The sequence below is a fragment of the Choloepus didactylus genome, chromosome 27 (assembly GCF_015220235.1).
Source record: "Choloepus didactylus isolate mChoDid1 chromosome 27, mChoDid1.pri, whole genome shotgun sequence".
NCBI classification, from domain to species: Eukaryota; Metazoa; Chordata; class Mammalia; order Pilosa; family Megalonychidae; genus Choloepus; species Choloepus didactylus.
Window position 1 is genome coordinate 22,337,670 of NC_051333.1, and position 20,963 is coordinate 22,358,632.

At 39.9% G+C, this 20,963-nt stretch overlaps 1 protein-coding gene across 1 annotated transcript in view; it reads right to left on the bottom strand.

Moving 5' to 3' along the window:
• The window catches only part of TDRD12 (tudor domain containing 12), a 95,950-nt gene extending 81,862 nt beyond the window's left edge, over nucleotides 1–14,088 (bottom strand). Inside the window, exons 1-3 of the mRNA XM_037819756.1 lie at nucleotides 14,005–14,088; nucleotides 11,707–11,843; nucleotides 9,427–9,546 (exon numbers count right to left, since the gene is read on the bottom strand). Of these exons, the coding sequence (XP_037675684.1) occupies nucleotides 9,427–9,546; nucleotides 11,707–11,843; nucleotides 14,005–14,073 (326 nt within the window). The 5' untranslated portion in view covers nucleotides 14,074–14,088. The remainder of the gene's footprint in view (nucleotides 1–9,426; nucleotides 9,547–11,706; nucleotides 11,844–14,004) is intronic.
• Between the last annotated feature and the right edge of the window lie 6,875 nt (nucleotides 14,089–20,963).

Below are 20,963 nucleotides of genomic sequence, written 5' to 3' on the forward strand. Positions count from 1 at the left end.
GGCAAAGATGCTGCATACGCATGTGTGAAATTTATGCATGTACGTACGTGTGTGGTACACATGTGAATATACTGTCGCAGGACAGCATCTCTATTGAAAAATCTGATAAGGACGCTGACTCCTCTTTTTTTTTTTTTTTTAAATCTTCATTTTATTGAGATATATTCACATGCCATGCAGTCATACAAAACAAATCGTACATTCGATCGTTCACAGTACCATTACATAGTTGTACATTCATCACTAAATCAATCCCTGACACCTTCATTAGCACACACACAAAAATAATAAGAATAATAATTAAAGTGAAAAAGGGCAATTAAAGTAAAAAAGAACATTGGGTGCCTTTGTCTGTTTGTTTGTTTGTTTCCTTCCCCTATTTTTCTACTCATCCATCCATATACTAGACAAAGGGGAGTGAGGTCCTTTCCTTCTCTTTATGCTGCTCTCATATACCATCTGATGTTTTCTGTTCTGATAGTGAAGAACCAGCTATTCCTTCTGATATAGAAGCATATGTAACAGAACTTTTACCTGAAAACACTCTAGTACAATTTCCAAATGACAAGTGGAAAGGCCTTCCTCTAATAACTGGGACTGATGATTCATATCCTTCAAGTCCTATATTAGAAGATTATACCAAAGGAGAAGCTAAACAGTTAAAAGATGTAAATATTTTCAAGAAAGCAGAAAGGCCTTCTCAATCTTCTCAAATACAGATAACATGTAATCATCTGGTCCTCTGCAAAAACAGGATGGGGATGCAGCTGTTACCTTAATCATTAATAAGTCATAAATAATGCAGCAAGATTGAATACAATTCTAATCAAATGTATGTTTATCAATATGGTGTAATGCCTAACTATTCATAGAATAAAATGAAAAATTATATTAACAAGTTAGAGACAAGTAACAGTAATCTCTTTTCTAATTTTTAGACTTTATACAAGTAAAAGTACGTTATATTGCTCTTAGAAGTTATAGCTTAACTAGTAAAAATATTATCAGTAGAGTTTTACAGGCATTCAAGGCTAAATCTCTGATAAAGTAGATACCCTCCTTTGATCTTGAGCCATTCATGGATTAAAAAGCTTTGCTTTGTGAGTCATTCATGTACACAAAGCATCATTTAATATAAAAATAGAATATTTTATTTTTAATACTTAAAGTACTTAATTAATTAATTAAGTAATTAAGTACTTAATTAAAGGTACTCTAAATCAAGATGCTATAAATTCTCTGTAACTGAGACAAGGGGGAGCTCTCTGACCTCATGTCCAGTTGCATGTGGAGGAAGTGGGCTCCCAGGATTTGTATCAATTAATTTTTACATTTTAAACTTGGTCCTTCTACCTTAAGTGCTCCTTTAATAAACAACGTGTTAGAGGTGAATTCTTGTCTTGAATGCTTTTAAACTATTGTCTCTCCCTATACTCTTAACTGACGGGGAGGTTACTTGATGAAGCCCACACCCATTGAATCGCAACGTGACAAGGCTCAGGCCTTCTCTAACAGAGATCATAGGTTTGAGGTATAAAGACAGAACCTGTGACAATATACGTCTGTGATATGTATGCGGGTATACATGTCTGTGTGTGTATATATTACATACACCTCTACATCCATGTATTTCATAAGGATTTAATCTATATACTTAGGGAAACAGCATGGTATGGTTCAGAAACAATTCAGTTGGCCATCACGATGGGAATGGTTGAATATGACAAGTATGCCAGTATTACGGAATCATTACTACGGAATCACACGTGAAAAAGACTGAAAGTAGAGTAGAGAAGTACGAGTGCTGGCAAAGAGTGCCAACATACATTTTAAGTTACATCTGCAAAGACAGTATGTTCCATTTTCATTCAAGATGCCACACACAAGAGACTCCTGGGAAGATGGCACAGTGGGTGAGACAGGGTGGGCTTCTCCTCCACGACAGAAACTAGAGAGGGGCTGGAGGGTGCCCGGGGAGTACCCATCCATAGAGGGACCCCCTACAGTACGTGGTGGGGACGTGGACAAAAATGTGGAGAGACAGGGCCTCGAGGGATGGGGTGAGTTTGTTTGGCTGGGACTGCCTCCTGGGGCTGGCAGCTGAGAGATGGCCCCAGGGCAAGGGAGTGAGCAGCGGCTCTCCACTCCCGTGCACCCACCTTGGCAGTTAGCTGGGGAGGTGAGTCCACCACAGCCAGACGGCCAGGAGCTCCCATGGGGGAACCCAAGGGGAGAGGATTTACTCTCCCCACAAGGAAGTGAAGGGGGTGCACCAGCAAGAAGTGTGGATAGGGGAGGGTGCCATACAGAACAGAAGGAGCCCCTCCCACACCCCAGAAGCTTGCAGGTGCATGGCAGGCAGGGAACAGGCACATTTGACCTGGAGGGCGCCCTTGAGCGGAATCCCTGCCAAACTGCACAGGGCCCACACAGCACCCCCAGGACAGGCAGTCCCAAGTGTACACAGAGAACTGGTGCACTGATTGTTTACCCACTCAGTTTGAAATCCACCCACTACATAGAAGTTCGGGGAAAACTGATTTGAGACTAAAAGGTCGTTCAAGAGCATGACCTGCTGGTAGGATAGGGAAACTGCACTCCAGCAAGATACACCTCTGCCAAATTATGCATAAATGCTCAAGCAATCCTGCATTTCCCAAAATAACCTTACCAAGACAAGCAAATGCCTGAAAGCCAACAGAAAATCATAAAGCAGTTGAAGAATCTAGAAGACATGGACTCGTCAAACAAATTGAAAAGCCGAAAGAGTCACAAAATTTGGAGCAATTAATTAAAGAAGTACACAGAAATCTCCAAAACAACTTCAACAAGATGGCTAAACACATAAAGGGCATCAAGAAGACTCTAGAAGAGCATAAAGAAGAATTTGAAAGAGTAAATTTTAAAATAGCAGATCTTATGGAAATAAAAAATACTGTTGATCAAATTATAAATATACTGGAGACACACAATAGCAGATATGAAGAGGCAGAAGAAAGGATATGTGAACTTGAGGACAAACAATTAAATGCAAGCACACTAAAGAAATAATGGAGAAAAAGAAAAATTTGAAACAGACCTCAGGGAAATGATGGACAACATGAAGCAAAGAAATGTAAGAATCACTGGTGTCGCAGAAGGAAAAGAGAAAAGAAAGGGCTAGGAAGAAGGTTTCAAGACATAATTGGGGAAAACTTCCCAAATCTTCTAAATGACATAAATATGCAAATCAAAGATCCCCAGTGAACTCCTAATAGAATAAACCCAAATAGACTCTCTCCAAAACAACTACTGATCAGATGGTCAAATGCTGAAGAGGAGAAAGTCCTGAAAGCAGCAAAAGAGAAGCGATTCACCACATACAAGGGAAACAACGTAAGACTAGGTATTGACTACTCAGCAGGCACCATGGAGGTGAGAAGACAGTGACATGACATATTTAAGATTCTGAAAGAGAAAAACTACCAGCCAAGAAATTTTTATCCAGCAAAGTTCTCCTTCAAAATTGAGGGGGAGTTTAAAATTTTCACAGAAAAACAAATGCTGAGAGAATTTGTTAACAAGAGACATGCCCTGCAAGAAATACGAAAGGGAGTTCTATGAGCTGAGAAAAAAGAAAGGAGAGCGAGGTCTGGAGAAGGGCACAGAACTGAAGAATATTAGTAAAGGTAATATAAAGGAAAAAAAAAGACGGGGAAAATATATTTGACAACTAAAAACCAAAGGAAAAGATGGCTGGTTCAAGAACTCCCTTCACAGTAATAACTTGGAATGTGAATGGATTAAACTCTCCAATTAAGAGATGCAGACTGGTAGAATGGATTAAAAAGCATGACCCACCGATATGCTGTTTACAAGAGACTCATCTTAGACCCTGGAACACAAAGAGACTGAAGTGAAAGGACAGAAAAAAATATTCTACACAAGCTGCAACCAAAAGGAAGCAGGGGTAGCTATACTAATCTCGGACAAAACTGACTTTAAATGCAAAGATGTCATAAGAGACAAAGAAGGACACTATAAATAAATAAAAGAGACAATTCACCAAGAAAAAATAACAATCATAAATGTTTATGCACCCTATCAAGTACATGAAACAAACACTCGCTAAACTGAAGGCAACAACAGACATTTCTACAATAATAGTGGGAGATTTCAATACACCACTCTCTTCTATAGACAGAACAACTAGACAGAGGACCAATAAGGAAACTGAGAACCTAAACAATATGATAAATGAATTAGACTTAACAGACATATATAGATCATTACATTCCAACTTACCAGGATATACATTCTTCTCTAGTGCCTATGGAATGTTCTCCAGGACAGATGATATGCTGGGGCACAAAGCAAGTCTTAAGACATTTAAAAAGACTGAAATTATTCAAAGCACATTCTCTGGCCATAATGGAATGCAACTAGAAATCAATAACCATTGAAGAACCTGATCTTTCACCAATACATGGAGGTTAAACAACATACTCCTTAACAAATGGGTCAAAGAAAAAACTGCAAGAGAAATTGTTAAATATCTAGAGATTAATGAAAATGAGAACACAACATATCAAGACCTGTGGGATGCTGAGAGGGAAATTTATAGTTCTAAATGTATACATCAAAAAGCAAGAAAGAGCTAAAACCAAAGCCCTAATTGAACTGAAGAGGCTAGAGAATGATCAGCAAACTAACCCTAAAGCAAGCAGAAGAAAAGAAATAAAGATTAAAGCAGAAATAAATGAACTGAAGAAAAAAAATAGTGAGAATAAATAAAACCAAAAGTTGGTTCTCTGAGAAGAGCAAAAAGATTGACAAATCCTTAGCTAGACTAACAAAGTCAAAAAGTAAAAAGACACAAATACACAGAATAAGATATGAGAGTCGGATAATTACTACGGATCCTGAAGAAATAAAAAAAAAATCATAATAGGGTACTAGGAACAACTGTATGCCAACAAACTATACAATTCACAGGAAATGGACAATTTCCTGGAAACACATGAACAACCTAGACTGACCCAAGAAGAAACAGAAGACCTCAACAAACCAATCACAAGCAAAGACATACAATCAGTCATCAAAAATCTACCTACAAATAGAAGCCCAGGACTTTCACATGGGGAATTTTACCAAACTTTCCAAAAAGAAGTGACACCAATCATGCTCAAACTCTTACAAAAAATAGAAGAAAAAGGACCACTACCTAACTCATTTTATGAAGGTAATATCACTCTGATATGAAAACCAGATAAAGATACTACAAAAAAGGAAAACTACAGGCCAATCTCCCTAATGAATATAGATGCAAATATTCTCAACAAAATACTTGGAAATCGAATCCAAAGGCACATTAAAAGAATTATACAGCACAACCAAGTGGGGTTCATTCCTGCTGTGCAAGGGTAGATTGAAATAAAAAAATCAATCAGTGAAATACAACACACAGTCAAATCAAGAGGGAAAAATCAATCATCTCTAGAGACACTGAAAAAGCATTTGACAAAATTCAACATCCCTTTTTGATAAAAACATTTCAAAAGGTAGGAATTGAAGGAATATTCCTCAATATGATAAAGGGCATATTTGAAAAACCCCACAGCCAGCATAGCACCCAATGGGGAGAGGCTGAAAGCCTTCCCCCTAAGATCGGGAGTGAGACAAAGATGCCCGCTATCACCTCTATTATTCAACATTGTGCTAAAAGTTCTAGCCAGAGCAATCTGACAAGGCATGGAAATAAAAATTATCCAAATTGGAAAGGAAGAAGTAAAACAGTCATTATTTGAAGACGATATGATCTCATATTTGGAAAATCTGGAGAAAGTGATGACAAAGCTATTTGAGCTAATAAATAAATTAAGCAGTGGCAGGATACAAGATAAATGCACAGAAGTCAGTAATCTTCCTACACCCTAGCAATGACCTAACTGAAGAGGCAATCAAAGAAAAATTCCATTCACAATAGCAACTAAAAAAATCAAGTACCTAGGAATAAATTTAACCAAGGACGTAAAAGACCTCTACATAGAAAATTAAGAAACTTTACTATAAGAAATAAAAAAATGACCTAAATAGGTGGAAAGATATTCCATGTTCATGGATAGGAAGACTAAATATTGTTCAGATGTCACTTCTACCCAAACTCATCCACAGATTCAATGCAATTCCAAACAAAATTCCAAGAACATTCTTTGCAGACCTGGAAAAGCTAGTTATAAAATTTATTTGGAAAGGAAAAATGCCTCGAATTGCCAAAAACATCCTAAAAAAGAAGAATGAAGTGGGATGGCTTAAATTCCAGACTTTGAAGCCTACTTATAAAGCCACAGTGGTCAAAACAGCATGGTATTGGCACAAAGACAGACATGTTAATCAATGGAATCGAACTGAGAGTTCGGAAGTAGATCCCCATATCTACAGTCAACTGACTTTTGATAAGGCCCCCAAATCCACTGAACTGGGACAGAACAGTCTCTTCAACAAATGGGACTGGAAGAACTAGATATCCACATCCAAAAAAATGAAAGAGGACCTCTACGTCACACCTTATACAAAAATTAACTCAAAGTGGATCAAAGACCTCAACATCAGAGACAGAACAATAAAACTCTTAGAAGAAAATATAGGGAAACATCTTCAAGACCTAGTATTAGGAGGTAGCTTACACCCAAAGAACAAGCAACAAAAATAAAAACAGATAAATGGGAACTCATCAAAATCAAAAGCTTCTGTGCCTCAGAAGACTGTCAAAAAGGTGAAGAGGCAACCAACTCAATGGGAGAAAATATTTGGAAACCATATATCTGATAAGACACTGATATCCTGCATATATAAATAAATCCTACAACTCAACAACAATAGTATAAGGAGCCCAATTATAAAACGGGCAAAAGATATGAAAAGGCATTTTTCTGAAGAAGAAATACAAATGGCTAAAAAGCACATGAGAAAATGCTCAGCTTCACTAGCTATTAGGGAAATGCAAATCAAAACCACAATGAGATACCATCTCACACCAGTAAGAATGGCTGCCATTAAATAAACAGGAAACAATAATGCTGGAGAGGATGTGGAGAAATTGGAACTGTTATTCATTGCTGGTGGGACTGTATAATGGTACAGCTGCTGTGAAAAGCAGTTTGGCGGTGTCTCAGAAAACTAGATATTGAAATTACCCTATGATCCGGCAATTTCACTTCTCGGTATAAACCCATAAGCTCTGAAAGCAGTGACACGGACAGACATTTGTACACTGATGTTCACAGCGGCATTGTTCACAATTGCCAACAGATGGTAACAATCCAAGTATCCTTCAACAGATGAGTGGATAAACAAAATGTGGTATATACATATGATGGAATACTATGCAGCAGTGAGAAGGAACAAGGTCCTGAAACGTGGCAACATGGATGAATCGAAGATATAATGCTCAGTGAACTAAGTCAGACACAAAAGGAGAAATATTGTATGTTACCACTACTATGAACTCTCTGAAGAATGTAAAATCAATGTCTTATAATGTAGAATACTGGAGACCTAGAGATAGACAGAAGCTAGTGGAGGGGGAAATGATAATCTAATACATTCAGATATGTTAATGAGGGTAAATTCAAAGGTATGCGAATGTACAGGGGTGATGACTGTTGGTTAATGGGATTATAAGTATCAGAGTTGTATTGAAAGTGAAAAGGATCGAAAGAAATTGTATCTCATGGATCAGCAGTACAAATATAGATAGGTGTTTGGATGATACTTCTAAGCTATGACAGTAGCACAGAGAGTTGACAACAGAATGGTATATGGCAAAAAATCTACCTATTGTACACTAGGGACTATAATTAATAGGAATACCTTACTAGTACCACACAAATACTAGGGACAGATAATTAAGGGTGGAGACGAGCTATGGGGTGTTTTGGGTCATGAGAGCTGTTTAAAATGGAGAGCGATGAGGACTGTACAACTAAGTGATGATAATGTGAGATACGGATGGATTATCATAGACATAACATATGCTATCTGAACTTAGGAGCCCCCTATTTCAAAGTCAAGCCCTCGATCTTGAGGATTGCTCTTGTGAAACTTATACCAAAAGGGGGGGAAAGAAAGCCAAAAAAATAAGGTTTCAGTGGCTAAGAGAATGCAAATAGAGTCAAGAGACTGTTATGGAGGTTACTCCTTTGCAAGCTTCAGCTAGATATCCCCAGTGGCCACAGTATGACAAGCCCAAGTCAACAGTAGTCCTGAAAACCCTAAAGAATACCCAGGTCCCTATCTGAGACTCTATAAAAGTTTCACTCACTAAGTTTATTCTTCAGAAACTTAAATCCTCCAGAGAACTCCTATGCCAGAGGCAATAGCTTCTTTAAGAACATCAACCAGATTTGTCCCTTTTACCCATAATGTTGACACCCCTTTTCAATATGAACAAGTTAGGGTGGTCACTGCCTAGACATCCCTGAAGATCGGGAAAATGATTAAACTAGAGGAAGGGGTAGCAACAGACAAGATGGAATTTAACAACAGATTATGAATACTGAATCTCTATATAACTTTCTTATTCTTAGTTGCTAGGGTACTAGGCTAGCTAGAAGGAAAGAAATGAGGTGGTAGAAATGTAACACATGGCATTTTTTGAAATTTGCTTTATAGCTACTTGTTAAATTGTAATTTGAAAGTTATTACTTTTTTGCATATACATTATATTTCACAATAAGGAAATAAGTGAAACTATGGTAGTATAAGTCATAACATTTTTGGAAATTTCCTATATAACTACTTGTTAAATTGTACTTTGAAAGTTATTACCTTTTTGCATATATGTTATATGTCACAAAAAGGAAATAACTGAAACTGTGGAACTATAACCTGTAACATTCTTTGAAATTTGCTCTCTACTTGTTAAATTGCACTTGGAAAGTTATCACTTCTAGGTATATATGTTATATTCCACAATAAAAAATACAATTTAAAAAAAACTAAAATGCCACATACATCAATGTTTAAGAAAGCAATGAAAACAGTCTGGAAGTTCAGAGCCTATACAGGTCAAAGGGAGGAAGTGGGACTGGGGAAGAATGCAAAGGATGTTTTTTCTTTGTAACGCTACATAATCCTATAGTGCATGAATATAGCTTTTCTTCACTGTTACTTTATTACTTTTTGTGAGTTAAAAAAAAAAAAAAAGGCCAAAAACAGAGACACTGAGGCTCTAGACCAAACCCCTCCAACCGCAGCCTCTGGAGATGGGGCTCCCCGGGAATTCTGCTGCAGGTCAGGTTTGACAACACGGGTTCAGAAAGACCCTTCCAGAAGAACAAAGTGACCTTTCCCCCCTTTGAAAGAGGAACTGACTTGGCAGAAGCATCATTCACTTGACTTAGGCCTTTTACTAATGATTCAACATATTTTAGAAGCTGTACTTACACAATTTTGGCACAGTCTTCACAGAAGTCGATGTGCAACGTGACTGGTTTTGTGCAGTACAGTCTGAATTTTTTCGCTCTATAGGGAAGCTGCAGAAACATTTCTACTGCAACTCGAATGCTTAACAGTGAAACAGAAATCATTCCATTATAAAGAAAACACATATAATAGTTTTCTTTACACCTATATAATCAACATACTTAACATAAAACAAAACACATGCACAAACAACAATTCTTTCTATTTCCAATACAACCACCAGAGAATGAAATCCTTGGAGAAATTTACTAAAGGAGGCAAAAACTAGTTCTTGGAGGATGAAAACAATCTTATTCTTTTTACATAAAAAGCACAGATATACATACAGTACCTAAACAGATATTCAGTATATCTGTGGCATTAAAATTTCATAGTGTAAGGGGGTGGTTAGGGAAAAAAAATGTCTAACGAGGCTCCTTAGGTAAGGGACAAAAATGCAGGGAAAAGTGGTTGAGAAACACTGTGTAATAATGAACAAATCTGTGAAGCACATTCCAGCAAAGATTTTTGAATATCAATTTCAATATACAACCACAATTGCCTTAAAGTTTCTGTAAATGAGCAGATCTCTTAATAATTAGTATCTGCCAACTGTGCTCAAAAGCGCTGAAGGACTGACAATCGATAAATAAGTTCAATGTTTTTATTTCCATTCTCCTCCTGGACTGAGGATAGACCACTTTAACATACCATCTTAACATGAGCTGGATCTCTTCCCTGGAGCCCAGCTGTGGCTGGAATGAGCAGCCTGGCCAGTGTTTGTCTCGGGCAATTCAGAAAGAAGCAGCTGCACTAACTGCCCCTTGAGGCCTCCCTGAGGGTGTTTAATCATACCATTCGCTTACCTAAAACAAACTAAACTTAAAGTGCCAAAAACTAAAAAGAACATCTCACAAAAGCAGGTAAACACAAGAGTTATTTTTTTATATTAATTGTGACCGAGGTGCAGAATCATAAAACTATGAAGGACTCTACTTTTTTTTTTCTTTAATATCTGCAAATTCTCAATATCTGATAAAACCCTTCTGCCACAAAGTTTATCTACTCAAGATAAACCCTTTACTACAACTGATGTCTGACCCTTCTTTAGTGGAAGAGGGTCCTCATATTTATTAAACTGACTCCCTCTTACCTTGGGATGGGAAACTACGAAAAACATGGTGGCCTGGCCGCCCCCCAAGTTCCTGCCCCCCCCCCTCCGTGAGAATGAGATTAGGTTTAGCTTTCACACAGGACAGGTGTGCCTAGCAGGGTGGGGCAGTTAAGGGATTGGTAGAAGGTTAAAAAGACAAACTGTAATCCACAGTCAGTCCCCCTGCTTATCCGCCCACTATCTACTATCCTTGCAGGGTGGAGCCTCAGAATAGAGGTTCTCAAAATAGCCTCATAACTTGTTACCAAACTAGCCCAGACTGGCTCTAAAGAGGCCTGGGCATAACCATTATAGTCAGGGGTGGGGATTTGTTCCAACAGTTCCTAATGTTGCCAATTTGCATGGGAAAGCATTTCAAATGTTTCCAATCCGGGCAGGCTGCATGTTTCAAATTTGCGCAGGCTAGTTAGGCTTGTGGAATAGAATGTAATCTCTGGAGTATCCAGCCAATGGAGAAACAGGGGAGGGACTTGCTGTTAGGTTTAGGGAATAAATACTGCTGAATCTATTGTTCTGCGTGCCAACCCCCATGTTTTGGTTGGGCGCCCGTTCTTGCAAGATCGTGAATAAATTCTTTTCTTCTCCACAATCGGGTGAGCGTTTATTCCTTTTAGGAATAGTGTTTGTTTCTCACACCCCCATGTGGCCGAATCGCCCCTGTTCTAAAAGGCCAGCCATGGCCAAGTGGAAGCAGGGGCCCCAGGGATACAGACTTGCACGGACACTGTGCCCTCTGTAAGGTGAGCTTCTAATAGCAAACTCCCCTTTGTGTGCACCAGAAGAGCTTGTCTTTGCCTCCTGGTAGCGTCTTTCTCACAGCCAAGCCTCTCTCAAGTTTCCGCTTCACCACACTCCCAGAGACCAACTGAGCCCAGAGCCTCCTGCGTCTGTACGACGACTGCTTTATGTCTGTTTTGTGGATGCAGACTGGGAACCCGCAAGTCATCCCTTCTTCTGGCTAAATAATTCCAGTTTCACCTTTCCTCAAAAGGCAAGGACCTCTACCTCTTCACTTTGAAAACTGGCATTCTCCTTCAAAACTTACATCTGTCTCCTTAAAGAGTCAGGCAAAAGAAATACATACGTACTTTTTAGATTTTACTGGAATGTACTTAGCAAAATCCACGAGGAAACATTCTGCCAAGTAATGGTCTGCTGAAGACATGATGGACTTAATAATGGCCCTGCACCAGGACTTCAGCTCCTGACAATAAACCACACAAACCTACAAAATAAAAAAGAGAGGTGCGTTTTTTAAACTTCAGCATTAAAATCTCTAGTCACACAATGAGAGAACTGAAAGATACTCTTTTCAAGAGCACCTCAGTAGACACTTTACCCGACAGGAGAGGAGAGCGATGGGAGCAGGAGGGCCTGCCCCATCTCCACACTGCTTGCCTGGAAGAGAACTTCGGTGAGAAACGGGCACCTGAATTCTTGTTCACCCTTTTTCTTACTACAGTCGTTTGACTCCTTCACTAAGGACAATCTTTAGAAAGTAAAATAGGGAAAATGCTTATTTGCTTTCCCTTCTTAAATCAGAAAATAAAGCTTATAAATGATTGTTAATCACCTGCCAGACCCGTATGCAACTGCAACCCAGGCCCACGCTCACCCTCCTTTCTCAAGGCTTTCGCCGCCTCTAACATTTGGTTCTGTCTGCTCCAACTGAACAAACTGATGCCTTCAGCTCCTTTAAGGGGAACTGCCCTGCTGGAGCATCGGCCCGTGGCATCCAGACTGGACCACAGAACTCCCAGGCCATGCCCACTCGACGGGCAACCCACAGAGGGACATCCCAGAGCTCATGGGCTTATGAAGAGGCCCACCAGGGAGAGCCGGGCCAGAAACGGAAGGAAGACACAGGCTGAAGGAGGCTCCTGGCCTCAGGAATTTAAACTGGGAATCAGAGCAGCCACTCTGCAAGGAATAGGTTTCTAAGAACCTCACTTAAGTTAAAACTCAAATAATTCAAGAGAAATCCTGACAAAGGAGAAAGAGTATGTCTGTTTAATGTTAAAGTCATAGCCCCTTGCAGGGAAGGTCTGAATGGCTAATAACTCACAGTCAACTTTGAAACTGTATTACACTAGGACTTCCACTAGACAAAAATGGGACAATTTAAGCATTAAAAAGAACAATGACAACTGCTGATGAATCTACTAAAAGCATGAGTCAAAATAATACTAAGAATAACAAGAGATGATGACAAAGGAGGGAAAAACAAAACAAAACTCTGCACAACAATAGAGGCACAAATCACTACACTGAAAATTGATAGGACAAAGAATCAGGCAATTTTTCCACCTTTCCAGTATCAACTGCATTATTTTGGGTAACCAAATAGCCCTGGTAGATGAGGGAAAGTACTTCTATACAGCTCATGAATGCAGAAGGAATTTAAAAAAACCATCATTTTGCAATCTTGAATGAAAGCACTCATTTGGGAAGCGGCAGGCAACAAATGCTGAAACCGTCACGTGGAAAGCTGACAGGCAATGCCACATGGGGTGAGGGGTGGGGGTCCCACTGTCACTATCTAAACCCGCCCACAGACCTCAGCAACACTAAAAGTGAAACGGCCAGATATGATCTGTCTCCCTAAATTTGGTAAGACACGAAGTTCACAGCACCACCCATTTTGGGGCAGGCGGGCAGGAAGTGACCCTAAATCTAATCAAAGCTCTGTATTTAACTATCAGCCCACAGACAATACAGGACATAAAGAAAAAATTCACCACCACCACGAGGAAGCAATCAGGCTATCTCAAATGCAGAACATTTTTAAAGGACAACTGACCTGGTTTCGTTTCTTCAACAAGACTATGGTATAGAAAAATAAATTATGTTATGTACTACTGATAATTGAGGGGGGGGGAGGGGCATAGTTTCTAGTTTCCACATCTTTTTCTATCACACTAGTACAGAAATCCAAACTCATCTGAAAAAGGACAAATCCGTAGAGAGAATGACAATGGGCGACGGGAACTGAGGGGCCATGATGTGAAGTGAGGGAAATAAAGAAGCATGAGTTGGCCATAGGAGCAAACAAAAGGGTGGCACTGGGCTGACCGAGAACTCCCACATTCTCTTTGTGGACGTCCCTATACTTGTGTTGGGTCCAGGAAATTTCTCTCGTTCCCAGCCCCAAGAGGATGGTGCCAATGCCTGGATTCAGATGAATTTCCATCTCTTATCGTCCCACAGGCAATAAGATACAGCAAACAAACCCTTCAACAAATAGCCAGAATCTTGTGTGACCAAAAGAACCCAACACAAGGCAATGATTATAATAATCTACAAGCTTTATTATCTTAAATGCCCAATATCTTATATTCTGAATAGTATTTCAAGAAACAGTGCTTAAAGCACAGTTGGATACATACCTGCCCTTCTTCCAACATTAATGGCTTTATTTCTTTATTTTGACACATGTTGTTATAGAAGTCATTCATAGCACCATTTAGTTTTTGATAATCAACTTCATGATCTAAACAGGGACTGCGTCCTTTTATAATAACCCAGAAGCAACCTGGATCTTCAATCTGCAAAATTTTAAGAAGACAAAACAATACATGATTTTTAAAGTAGAATCACAAAATAATAAACCTTGAAATCACAATATTTGTCTCTCATTTAATTGATCTAACAAATTCTTGACCTCTGTCTTAAATGGTCAAGGTGAAGATAAAAGACCAAAGATAAAATTCTAAAAACAGTAAACAATAATATGTAAGTAATTCTCCGTGTTGTGACTCAAAAAGCTAAGTTTTATCCAATCTCCCATATTTTGAAAATACCCCTAATAAAATACAAAAGCAAGATTCAGAAGAATGTTTTTAGTATTCTATTTTTTTTGTAAGAAAGAGAAGGAACTATTAATAAATGTACATTATGCTCATTTTTAAAAAAGGAAATGGTGGCAGATAAATCAAAACAAATTCAAATTTTACCTTCAGAGGAAAGGAGAAATTGGGTGGAAGGGACAGGGTTGAAAGTCAGATTCTCAATGTATCCTGTTATAATGTTATTTGGAAACAAGATTTTCTTTTTCAGAGAAAAGATACAAATATAAATGAAAAGTTAAATTTGAGTTTGAAATATCAGTAAGAACTCATGATTTTTCAAATATATTTCCCTAACTCTCTCTACTGAAAGGGTCTAAAAGCACAGCATCCCAAGATTTCGGATCCTAAATACCAGGTGGAGAATACAGGTGTTTACTTCACTGTTCTTCCAACTTTTCTGCATGTTTGAACATTTGTAAAAACAACAGCTGAAAAAAAGAACAGCTGGGCGCCCTGGTTCCAATAATAGCAGAGAAGCTTAGACTGGAATAGCCACCTGCAGGTAACAATCATAAATCCTGGAAAGATTAAAAAAACAAGTATTTGAAGGCACGGAAGAGCTATCAAAAGCAGGCAGAAACTGGAGGAGATTCTACCCTCGAAAGAAGGGAGGCTCACTAGGAGAGCCCCATCTTTGCACAGCTACCCCTGTGAATACTCCCCAGTCCATGTGGTGTGGGGAAGCTAGAACTCAAGCAGAAAACCACGAAGTTTTGGCTTGAGGAATCACAGAACAGGGTATGGGGCTTCCAGAGTGGATGCAAATTAAGGGGAAAAGTTCTGCAAAGAAGAGAGCCACAGACAGGGGAGCCCTAAAATCTGCACAGTAATTCCCCTCAAATCCTTGGCAGACCCTGCAATGCACAGATGAGACTCCGAGGAGTCTGGAGAGAGGCATCTGCTGGAAGTTTGAAGAAAATAAGCAGTGTTAGTACTGCCCACCACAGAAAGAAAATAAGCAGTGTTAGTACTGCCCACCACAGAAAGACCAAGCTTAGAGTAGGAGTCCCATGCCAAGGTAAAGAGGCTCAGTAAGCACCTCAGGCTCACCACAGAAACCACTGAAGGGCAACACTTGGGAAGTAAGGACCAGCAGGATGGAGAGAATGTGCTTTAACAAGGAGGGCAAAACCAAAGAGGTGTGTGCAAACACAGTATAAACCAGGGCCCCCAAACTGCAGACTACTGATACATGCAACAACACGGAGGAATCTCAAATGCATTATACTAAGCCGAAAAGGCAAGACTGAAACAGCCACATGGTGTCTTGGGAGGGACTTCTGGAGAGGCCGGTGGAGGAGGGAGACACGGACTCACTCCTCCTCGAAAAGCAGCTAGTGGACAGGCAGACACTGCCTGAAACAACTGTTTTGGGGCTCTGGAGGCCAGGGGAGCACCGTACAGCACCCAGTGGTGAGCAGTATGAAAAGACTGAGAAACTACAGTAAAGAACTATGAGTAACTTGCTCGGAGATGGCGGCCAGTGCCCATCACCTGCACTCAAGGTGAGCCGCTTCCCGTCTGGTCCCTGGGCCACACTGGCTGCTGTGGACAGAGAGGGATGTGGAAGGCCTCTTCCCAAACAGCAGGGAAGGGCACAGCCGAGTACTGACCACGGATTACGATCAGCATATTCAGACTGCTGGGTCCCCAGCTCTGATCCACTGGTCTAGCCTTCCCTGGCCACTGTTTCAACCCTGCTCCCAAGAGGGGCGAAGGCAGTAGAGGTTTAAAGACACAAGGCCTCCTTAAGGCTGCAGAGAACAGACTGCCGAAGAGCACATCTTCTGAGCAGACCAGACCAGCGCAGCCTTGGAAGCCAACAAAAAGGCTTTGGGGCACCTTTCCTGACCCTCTCCCCCAGGGACACTTGCAGCCAGCCGGCTTGCCCATCACGAGTCCCTGCCCTGTTGTGGCTGGGATACCAACTTGAGAAAATGTGCTCTGGGTGACACTTCTCCCAGAATTTGCCCTCCAGGTAAAAGCAGCTGAGGAAACAAAAAGAAAGTAATAAAAATAAAAACATGTATAGAGGCAAAACAAATGCAAACAGAAGAGACCAAGATTCCTGGAGAAGGGACAGAGGACAGGAAGCTTTCTCTAGGGTGGAGAAACAACAGCAAAAACAGAGCAATCGTAAAAACTTTACCACGGAGAAGGAAGAAGATGGCGGCAGAGAGAGGAGTGGAAGCTAATTTGTCTCCCTGGAACAACTAATAAACAACCAGGAACAACCAGTAAATAATCTGGAATAACTTTGGGGGGACATCCTGTCCACTCATCATACACCAACCAAAATTGGGAGGAATGCCCGAGATTGCAGCATAAAATCTGTAAGTAAAAACTGCAGATCCAAGCTGGGAGCCCCCTTGCCCCATGGCCCAAACTGCAAAGCCTTGAGGTGCTAGAGAGCAGCACTCTCCCAGCAAGCGAATATAGCTCAGCTGAACTCCAACTGGGGTTTTAATTAACAAGCATGGACTACTCAATACAAGATATGAATCCCCAACAAGCAGAAGCTTTTAGTGACGACTGACCTTGGAGAGCTGGAGGTTGGTCACGGACTGGCCCTGAAGGGAGCTTTCTGTCCCTTTATTAGCACAGTGGACAAAGACTCAGCCATTTTCATTTCCCAGTACTCTGACCCTGACAAGGGTTGAGACAGCACAGGCAGAAAGACCACTGAAATGCCAATGACCTATCCCTAGGGGGTCTATCTTCCCTAAGAGGAAAGAGGTGGGGCCCAGCTCTACTACCCACTTTCCATTCAGAACCGGACTCCAGAGCCTGGGGGAAAAGAACTACAGACTACACCTCCTCACACCAGTTGGGAGCTACAGACCGACAGGTGTCACCTGCTGAGCGGAGAAGTACAGTGACCTGAAGCTTCACAGGGTATACCAATTTTCTAAGATATCCTCAGGGAAACAAAATACTATTCCCTCCCTCTAAGACCTGAGCCCATTCTGGTCTGGGAAAACCTGACTGGGTAACCAAGGAAACCAGACGCTTAGACAACAGAAAACTACAACCTACATTAAGAAAAATGAAGTTATGGCCCAGTCAAAGGAACAAACTTACACTTCAACTGAGATACGGGAATTTAAACAACTAATACTAAATCAATTCAAAAAGTTTAGGGAAGATATGGCAAAAGAGATGAACCATATAATGAAAACACTGGGTGTACGTAAGGTAGAAATCAAAAGTTCGAGAAAACAACTGGCAGAATCTGGAAATGAAAGGCACAACACATAAGATGAAGGACACAATGGAGACATAAAACAGCAGATCTCAAGAGGGAGAAGAAAACACTCAGGAGCTGGAGAAAAAGGCACCTGAAAGCCTACACACAGAAGAACAGATAGAGAAAAGAATGGAAAAATATGAGCAACATCTTTGGGAACTTGAGGACAAAATGAAATGCAGGAATGTACATGTCATTGGTGTCCCAGAAGGAGAAGAGAAGGGAAAAGGGGCAGAAGCAATCATAGAGGAAAAAATCAATGAAAATTTCCCATCTCTTATCAAAGACATAAAATTACAGATCCAAGAAGTGCAGTGTACCCCAAACAGAATAGATCTGAATAGGCCTATGCCAAGACACTTAATCATCAGATTATCAAACATCAAAGTTAAAAGAGTGAATCCTGCAAGCAGCAAGAGAAAAGTGATCCATCACATACAAAGGAAGCTTGGTAAGACTATGTGTGGATTTCTCAGGAGAAACCATGGAGGCAAGAAGGAAGTGGGGTGATATATTTAAGATACTGAAAGAGAAAAACCACCAACCAAGAATCCTATATCTGGAAAAACTGTCCTTCAAATACAAGGGAGAGCTTAAAATATTCTCTGACAAACAGACACTAAGAGCGTTTGTGAACAAGATACCTGCTCCACAGAAACACTAAAGGAAGCACTGCAGACAGAAAGGAAAAGACAGGAGCAAGAGGTTTGGAAAACAATTTTGGGAGATAGTAGCACAGCAATGCAAGTACAACAAAGATGATTGTGAGCATGATTGAAAAGAGGAAGGTTAGGACCATGTGGGACACCAGAATGAAAGAGGAAAGATCAAGACTGGGATTCTATAACTCAGTAAAACCTAGGGTGCTCAACGATTGTAATAATGTTTTTTCAAGAGGTAGAACAAATGAATGTCAACATTGCAAGGTGTTAAAAATAAGGTGGGATTGGGGGGAAATACAATCAATGCAAACTAGAGACTATAAATAACAGAAACATTGTACTATGCTTCCTTTAACATAACAAAGGCAATATACCAAAGCTAAATGCATATGGGGGAGGGGGACATAGGGGAAGGGTATGGGACTCTTGGCTTTGATGATGTTGTCTGACTCTTTATTCTACTTTAGTTTAATGTTATCTTTCCTTTTGATGCCTCCTAGCTGTCAAGAATTTTTTTTTGTCTTTCTTTTTTCTTTTTCTTTTGTGTCTTTACCTTCTTTGACTCTTCCTCCTTCTTTGTGGAAGAAATGGAGATGTCCTTATATAGATAGTGGAGATGGTGCTGAATACATAAACACGTGACTCTACAGGGGACCATCAACTGTTTACTTAGGATGGAATGTATGGTGTGTGAACAAAACCATCTTTAAAAAAATGGGTTGATGAAGAAAGCTTGAGGGCACTATATTGAGTGAAATAAGACAGACACATAAGGACAAATACTGCAGGGTCTCACTGATATGAACTAATTATAATATGTAAACTCATAGACATGAAATATAAGTTACCAGGATATAGAATGAGGCTAAAGAATGGGGAGCGGTTGCTTATTATGAGCAGAATGTTCAACTAGGGTGAACTTATACATTTGGAAATGGACAGAGGTGATGGTAGCACATTATGAGAATGACTAACGGTGCTGAATGGTGTGTGAATGTGGTGGAAAGGGGAAACTCAGTGTCACGTATGTCACCAGAAGAAAAGTTGGAGATTAAAAGATGGGAATGCATAAAACAGTGAATCTTGTGGTGGACAATGTCCATGATTAACTGCACAAATATTAGAAATCTCTCTCATGAACTAGAACAAATGTATGACACTATGACAAATCGTTAATAATAGAGGGGCATTTAGGAAAAAATATATACCTATTGCAAACTATATACTACAGTTAGTAGTAGTTTAACATTCTTTCATCAACAATAACAAATGTACTATACCAAAACTATGAATCAATAATGCAAGGGGTTGGTTAGGACTATGGGAGGATTTGAGTTTCCTTTTTTTGTCTTTCTTTCTTTTCTGGAGTAATGAAAATGTTCTAAAAATTGAAAAAAAAATTTTGGTGATGGATACACAGCTGTATGATGGTACCATGGGCAACTGATTGTACACTTTGGATCTTTGGATAATGGTATGGTATGTGAACAATCTCAATTAAAAAATATATAAAAAATATGAAGATCTAAAATCAAAGAACTAATGGAACAACAGAAGAAGCTTGAGAACAGCAGCAAACTAACACTAAAGCAAGCAGAAGAAAAGAGATAACAAAGATTAAAGTAGAAATGAATGATATGGAGAACAAAAAATAGAGAAAATAAATAAAACTAAAAGTTAGTTTTTTGAGAAGATCAACAACATCTACAAACCCTTAGGTAGACTGACAAAGTGAAAAGGAGAGAAGACCCAATAAACAAAATCATAAATGAGAAGGGGGACATTCCTGTGGATCCCACAGAAATGTTTAAAATCATAAGAGAATTCTATGAACAACTGCACGACAACAAACCAGACAATTTAGAGGAAATTAATAATTTCCTAGAAACACATGAACTGCCTAGACCGACCCGAGAAGAAATACAACACCTCAACAAACCAATCATAAGTAAAAAGAACCAATCAGTCATTAAAAAGCTTCCTGCAAAGAAAAGCCCAGAGCCAGATGGCTTCACAAGGGAATTCTGCCAGTCTGAATGTATTATGTAACCTTGTGTGGGCAGACCTATCAGTGTTAATTAGATTGTAATTCTTTGAGTGTTTCCATGGAGATGTGCCCCACCCAACTGTGGGTGATGACTCTGATTGGATAATTTCCAATGGGGTGTTGGCCCGCCCATTCAGGGTGGGTCTGAGTTAAATTACTGGCACACTATATAAGATCAGACAGAAGGAGCAAGCTGACACAGCTAAGAGGGGCACTTTGAAGAAAGCACAGGAGCTGCAGATGACAGACAGTTTGAGGACAGCTGTTGAAAGCAGACTCTTGCTCTGGAGAAGCTAAGAGAGGACAAATATCCCAAGTGCAACTAAGAGTGACATTTTCGAGGAACTGCAGCCTAGAGAGGTACGTCCTAGGAGAAAGCCATTTTGAAACCAGAACTTTGGAGCAGATGCCAGCCACCTGCCTTCCCAGAGGTTTTCCAGACACCACCGGCCATCCTCCAGTGAAGGTACCCTGATTGCTAACGTGTTACTTTGGACACTTTATGGCCTTAAGACTATAACTTTGTAACCAAATAAACCCC